At 46.8% G+C, this 7495-nt stretch overlaps 1 protein-coding gene across 1 annotated transcript in view; it reads left to right on the top strand.

Annotated features, from left to right (window-relative positions):
• Positions 1-398: 398 nt before the first annotated feature.
• kif21b (kinesin family member 21B) overlaps positions 399-7495 on the top strand; it is a gene marked incomplete at both ends in the record, with an annotated part of 56865 nt that continues 49768 nt past the window's right edge. Inside the window, 1 exon segment of the mRNA XM_080545761.1 lies at positions 399-439. Within this exon segment, the coding sequence (XP_080401887.1) occupies positions 399-439 (41 nt within the window).

Raw genomic sequence — 7495 nt, 5'->3', positions numbered from 1 at the left:
TACATCCAATCCAACGTGAGATCCACACACACACACGCACACGCACACAGGCTGTGTGGTTTCGGAGGAGCGTCGATCGGTCCACATGCATGCTGCATTAACGGGATGTATTAGCAGACAAGAGGAAGAGAGAAAGCTGAAGACAGATCGGGGTGTACTTGTGCAATGTGACATTTCTCTCTGTAGATATGCATGTGACAGCCGCGGGGACAGAAGCCCAGGACAGGGAGGTGACCCATGTCAGGTCATGACAGCCCGATGTGGACCTGAATGCTCCACGCTGCTGCAACCCTGGATCTGATCTGCACACTTTCTTTAGCCTGATCCGACTCCGACAGAGATAAATAAAACACTTTCCACTTAATACGCAAAGGCAAAACACCCAAAAAGAGGAAAGGATGGCGTCCCAGAACGATTGCAGTGTCAAGGTCTCTCTAAGGTAAGCCCGACGTAAGCGCTCCCCGGTGCTGACACATATCTGCCTTAGACCTTTGCTGATCGCAGTGCGTGGATGGATGTGATATGATATGTGTTGCTATCAATGAATTGTTTAACGTGCAATGTGCGATCAATGAATTGTTTAACGTGCAATGTGCGATCAATGAATTGTTTAACGTGCAATGTGCGATCGGCAGCGACATTTCCTGATCTTATCTCTCCATTGGACACATGAATAATCTCACGCTGCCTGGACACCTTGGCTTGTGCAATGCTGGGTGGTTCTGGACCATGTTCTGTGCACAATGCATTTGATCAGGCCATGCGTGTGTGAATGTGTTGTGTTTGGAGTTGATCTTCATACAGGTGCGCGAATGAATGGTATGTTGCTTTAGGATAAATCAATTTCTGATCAAATGTTATTCTTATTTCTTAGATCGTCCCAGGTGAGGTGCGATGAGGGTGTTGGGCGTTTCTGTCAATCAGAATTAGAATTCATCCATGTGATATTATTTTGCCACGCGCGTTGTTGCAACGCCTTACATGTGGTCAAATGAACGGGCCATAAGGGCTTGTGTGTAACAACATATCAACCATCGCAGAGATGCCCTTCTGCATTGCATTAGGACACAAAGAGATGATCTTCCTTCCTAAAGCCATGAATGAAATGAATGAATGTCCTTCACCGCCTTTGTTGAGAATAGGCTATACACCCCGGGGCTGGACTCCAATAATCAATGACAGATGAGGTTATATATCCATATTGACAAATATTGATGGGCATATATATATTTTGCATAATTGATTTTGTATTGATTAAGTTCTGTGGTTGGTTGCATGTTGGATGTGAGGAGCCATGACTGATGGGGTTGGACTCCAATAATCAATGACAAATGAGGTTCTAGATCCATATTGACAAATATTGATGGGCAATATTATTTTTGCACAATTGATTTTGTCTATTGATTAAGTTCTGTGGTTGCATGTTTGGATGTGAGGAGCCATGACTGATGGGGTTGGATCTGCAGTCATGTGGAGCTGCAGCCGGTTTGGTGGTCTGGTGTCCCATTGTCTGTCTGCCTGTCTGTCTGCCTGTCTGCCTGCCTGTCTGTCTGTCTGCCTGCCTGTCTGTCTGTCTGTCTGTCTGTCTGTCTGCCTGCCTGCCTGTCTGTCTGTCTGCCTGTCTGCCTGTCTGTCTGTCTGCCTGTCTGTCTGTCTGTCTGTCTCCTGACGCACCGGGGGGAACTGGAGCGGTGAAAAACGGTCTGGCAGCGCACGGGCTTCTGAACCGTGATGTGGATGGCCCAGTTCCCCCGGGGCTGTGGCCCATGTGGGGAGGCAACTCAGTGAGTCAGTTAGTTCCCTTTGTGCGCTGTCACAATACAACAACAAAAAAGGGAAATGACAGTTCCAGTTCTGCTGAGTCTTTTCAAAAAGGTGAGCAGAAGAAGAATGGCGCGTCTGTTGGCCTTATTCATACAGGGGGATGAGCGCTGCAGGGGAGACTGGGAGATAGGATGGATTTATTGAACGGACGCTTGTGTGAGCATGACTGAAGGTGACAGGTATCAGTGTAGGTCACAGTCTCACACATCAACACAGCCTGACCAGACCTGTCAACTCACTGTAGGACACTGTGCTCAGCTGTCCCTATTCAGCTCTCTACAGGACAGTGAGTCAGAGACACAAGAGATTCGATTATAATATATTATCATCAACATGATTCCAGTGGAGCTTCACGAGTGTCATGTTTGAATGTACGCTGACTGTATAGGCTGCTACAAAGTGCAAATCACCATGATTTCATTCAGTTTCCCTTCTTTATCTGCCTACATGTACTGTCCTGTGACTTCATAGGTTATCAGCACTAGAAGATATTGTGATACAAGTGGTATTGTGGCCTATATGAATATAAAGCATAGTTCTACAATAACACACAATACATGTATACCATAGTAAGAGAGACATACATGTAAGTAGCATGTGTTGTGGATTAATAATGAGACTCAAGATAGAGGAACTTGCTTTAAATCTTTTCACAACTCGAGTTGGGACAGTCAAATTAACCTTTCAAAAGGCTTTTAAAGACTGCCAATAGGGATTTATTGTGATGAAACATGTTCATATGTGCTGATGTCTTCGTCGTGTGTGATCTGGATGTATATTTAGTTCCTGAGGGGTGGTGTGAACGTAGCATTATAGGAAGGCAGGAAGTGGGAAGCACATAAACAAACACATGGGGACGTAATTACTTTTCCGGGGGAACAGACATGATGGTTTTCTCAACATCAGCGATGCCTTTTCCTGGGAAAACCCACTGATAAGAGAGGATGGTATGTAATTGTAATTGTAATTGCTCCCACATTTCTCACATCATTTTTCACAGCAGAGCCATTAGGCAAAGCCTGGCCAAACAAACTCTCTCACCACCCTGACCTCCAGACCCCCCATCCCTCACCTCCCAGAGCCGCTGACAGAGAGGCCGTTCATTCTCTGAACGTCTGCACGGTCTGACTAGACAATCTGCAGATAGCCGACAGTCAACATGTAGCCATGGACCAGACACGGAACCCTGCGTGTTTAGACGACTCGTGGTCTTTTGCGTCATATCAAAGAGAGAAACCAAAGTGGTGTTGGTGTAATACACACACACACACACACACACACACACACACACACACACACACACACACGCAGTCACACAGTTTCAGTTCTTGCCCATGTTTCCTTCGCTTCCTGTTGATGGCATCTTGAGTGCTGCCCTGCCTGGGGTTGATAGATTTATGTTCTTCAAGGCTTGGTCTAAGTGTGTGTGTGTGTGCGTGTGTGTGTGTGTGTGTGGGTGTGGGTGTGTGTGTGTGTGTGTGTGTGTGTGTGTGTGTGTGTGTGTGTGTGTGTGTGTCCGGTGATTTGTGTCTGTGGGAAAGCATTTGCTGCACGTACTGTATCTCTGTCCGCCTGCAATCAAGCTAGGACGTATGTATGCTACGCTAAGTGTGTGTGCATGTGTGTGTGCATGTGTGTGTGTGTGCATGTGCGTGTGTGTGTGTGTGTGTGTGCGTGTGTGTGTGCGTGCATCTATGAGCAAGTTTGTGGTTCTCTGCTGTCGTCTGGTTCTATCTTATTTGCAGGTCTTAATCTTTGTCCCCCCCATCACACACACACACACACACACACACACACACACACACACACGTGCAGCACACCAGTGAGAGGTCTTTGTGAAGGTGTGGAGTCAACAGCCGTGGAAGGTTATAAATAGACACAAAGGCAAATGTGTTTTCCCCGGGCCTTGTGATGAGCGCGGGAGTGATGGAGGGAGGGAGGGTATCATATCGAGCAGCCACCACCCTCCTCAGGGCTCACATCTTAATAAACTACTCTACCCAGAAATCCCCTGAGGAGCAGAGATATCGCAGGTCTCGTGGGGAGTCGATGTGTGCGGTCGTGATAAACGGGGCTGAAAATAACTTCAGATGAAAAATAGGTCAGGCTAGAGAACGATGCTCTGTGTTTACTGTTCCCAGGAGGGGTTCTATGTACATAGTCTTGATATCCCAGGATAGGAGGATTTCTAAATGTGATACGACTCCCATTTAAGCCACCCCACTCTGTGATATAACTTGTCTTTTTCTACTAAAAACAAGTCAGCCCTTGTTTGCATTTTTGGTCTGCTGTTGTTGTGTTGGTAACCACCGCACACACCCTGCCATGCTGCTAAGGTGCAGGAAAGATAACAAACCTATTTTCTCAACCCTTGTGACCAAACCAAAACACAAGCTAGCTGAATAAAAACGACGGAAACAGACCAAACAGCCTAGGTATATAAAACCATTTTTAAACCGTTTGTATGTCCTGTGTAGGCTACGCGTCTCGCCTGTTTCCTGTTGACCGTGTGTGATTGGTTCACTGGGGTCTGTGTGTCTGGGTCATGGATCCCTCTAGGGGGGCTGGCTTTAAAAGGCTGGTCTTGGTGGGAATGTGTCTGTGTGTGTGTATGTGTGTGTGTGTGTGTGTGTGTGTGTGTGTGTGTGTGTGTGTATGTGTGTGTGTGAGAGAGACTGGGCCCTGGTGCCCTGAACAGCTCCAGGGCAGAGCCATAATAGTTAGCTGCTGTTAAGACGCTTTCCAGTTCCAACACACATTAAATACATCCCTTACATTAAGCCATCACTGGGTCTAACGTGATCCAGTACATCTAGCGGTTACAGATCAGGAAATGAACCAGAATGTTCCGCAGACAAAACCTCCTCCTCACCCTGATCACATGCTCTTTGACCTGTGAGATCGGGGGACCTAACAGAGAATGTACTATAGTTCAGGTTCAAGCATCGCTTTCACCCATCCAATCACATCTAAGTCAGTGATCACTTCAAGGAAAGAAAGAAGTGAAAGAAGAATGCAATTCAAAGGTAAAGAGGGAAGGACAATGGGGTGCTGTGTGTTACAGTTCTAGAGGGCTTTAGCAGTGTTAATAGGTGCCCTGCCCGCTGCCTGTTTCATAACGGCTGATGGCTTACGTAAGCAGACTAGGGAGGCAGGGGCCTGGCTCAGCCATGTGTGACGACAGAGGACATGATAAATAGGTCTATTGGAAAGAGCTTAGGTCGTGTGGTAAGGCTGCCAATCCCCCTGTTACAACCACCTTTGGAAACAACAGTTTGGGATTGGGCCGAGTAGGATGATGACAGACAGGCAGGGGGAGGTCCGCTGTTTACTTCTCTCACTCTGGGATGGGCGTAAAAAATGCAAATACTGAAATAATAATAGATGAGGATATTCATAATATATTGTGGGAGTGAGTAGAAACAAGGAGACGGTAGACAGACAGGTTGTCGAGTCGGACGTTTTACTTCACAACTTTGAATGTCAGAACAGCAGCAGTAGTATAACAGTGCAACAGCATAGGGTTACAACAACTTCACGTGAAACTCTCGTGTCTCTAACAGGAATGGCTAACTCTAAACACTACCCAGAAAGCCCCTGGGTTGAACTCTCAACTCCTCGTCTTAAAGGAGTCGTACCTCCTCCATAGTCTAGGAAATGTCTTATGTACAGTGGGTCACCACAATATACTAGTAGTAGTAGTGGGCAGTGCAAAATACAGTTATGTGCAAAATGTGAAAAGTGAATTACTGTAGCAGCATCCAAGGTAGACACCCAAGCTTCGACTGTTTCAGATCCAAAGACTTCAGATGAAGGTGAAAACAATGTGGGTTTGGTGGAGCATCCAGAATGTTTCTGGCACCTATCTGGGGCGGCTGTGGCGCAGGAGGTAGAGTCGCCGTCTAATGATCACAAGGTTGTCAGATCGGCGGTTCGAGCCCCGGCTGGCCACATGTCGAAGTGTCCTTGAGCAAGACACTGAACCCCAAAATTGCTCCCAGTGAGCGGGCCGGCCGGCGCCTTGCATGGCAGCTTGCCGCCATTGGTGTGTGAATGTGTGTGTGAGTGGGTGAATGAGAGGCCGTTGTAAAGAGCTTTGGAGCAGCAAAAAAAGGCGCTATATAAGTGCAGTCCATTTATCCAGCCCCTTCAGATCTGTGATCGTGGACGAGGGTCTGAGCTAGGCTGGGTGGGAACTGCTAGGGGTTGGTTTTGGTTGGGTTGTTAGTTTGGCCTGTTGTGTTGTTCTAGAACTCTCCTTTAGGTTCTGTTGTGTTGTTCTAGAACTCTCCTTCATGTTCTGTTGTGTTGTTCTAGAACTCTCTCCCTTCAGGGGCATTTCCAACTCCCAGACGGTGCGTGCTGTTGCAGAATGACTTCCTGTCAGGCTGCATGGGCCTCGCCACCCACTTCCTGTCTGCTTCCGCTTTCAGTTTGGCTGCTGGTGATGACTCGTGTGTTTAAGAGAATAAAATGAAGGAGGAGAAATTATGAAATGACGTCCTTTTCATATTCAATTGTGTTTTGGGAATCTTTAAGTTACCGTGATGGGAGAACGCCAGGGCCAGTGTGAAACGGAAAACTGTGGTGTGAAGTTTTAACTGTAATACACGTACACACACACACACACACACACACACACACACACACACACACACACACACACACACACAGAGGTTCTGTTTTCAGTGAACGGCCTCATTTGAATGGCCACAGGTTTCAAAGAGCCATGACAGTTGGGCCATTTGCATTTTGCTGATATCAGATGTCAAAGTCAGGTGACTTGAAAACTGAGGAGAAGCTAAAATCACAAGAATCCCCCAAATTCCCCAAACCCTTGCTTCACACTATTTTTTACATAATCTGATCCATTAGGTGTTTATTAATGCCTGTGTGGTGTTATTTTTAAAATGTTGAAATGTTTTAGTTAGTAATTAATAAAATACAAAGGTTCCATCTCACAAAACTTAATGAAATGCAAAAACTTTGACGCTCAATATCTCTGAACTGCCCTAAACGGAGATAGAACCTTATCATTCTAAGCTCACACTCATTGACACGGACAGTTACTGACAAACAACGTCACTCTAATCTTTTTCCTTCGTGGTATAAGTCAGTTACATGGACCACATCCTCTATACACATACGCCTCCATATTCAGAAGAAGTAGTGTCTCTATGGTCGACTGCCTTTATACATTTTTACAACCTATTGATTTGCTCTGTCCCCCGACACCAGGGACCTCCCCCGTTGTATAGCATTAGCATGGCGTTGGAGGGCGAGAGAGCAGGAGAACATTAGTGTTCATAAAAGCCTGCTCAGCAGCATGGCCATACAAAAGAACAGCAGTGCCAGTGACATCAGGTCTATTCATTGTGTCCTCTCTGGAGAGGTGCTCTGGTAAACGGGCTCAACTACAGGACAACCTCCCCCTCCTCCCCTCGGCCTCGATACACAGAGAGAGAGAATGAGAATGAGGAGGGGAGGAGAAGGAGGGAGTGGGAGGCGAGGAGGGGCGCAGGAGGGCGTGGAAGAAGTGAGAGAGAGAGAGTGAGAGAGTGAGAGTGAGAGTGAGAGAGAGAGAGACAGAGAGACAGAGAGACAGAGAGAGAGAGAGAGAGAGAGACAGAGAGACAGAGAGAGAGAGAGAGAGAGAGAGACAGAGAGAGAG

This window comes from Nansenia antarctica (assembly GCF_963989245.1).
Source record: "Nansenia antarctica genome assembly, chromosome: 15".
Lineage (NCBI taxonomy): Eukaryota > Metazoa > Chordata > Actinopteri > Argentiniformes > Microstomatidae > Nansenia > Nansenia antarctica.
This window is presented reverse-complemented; position numbering and strand designations above follow the sequence as displayed.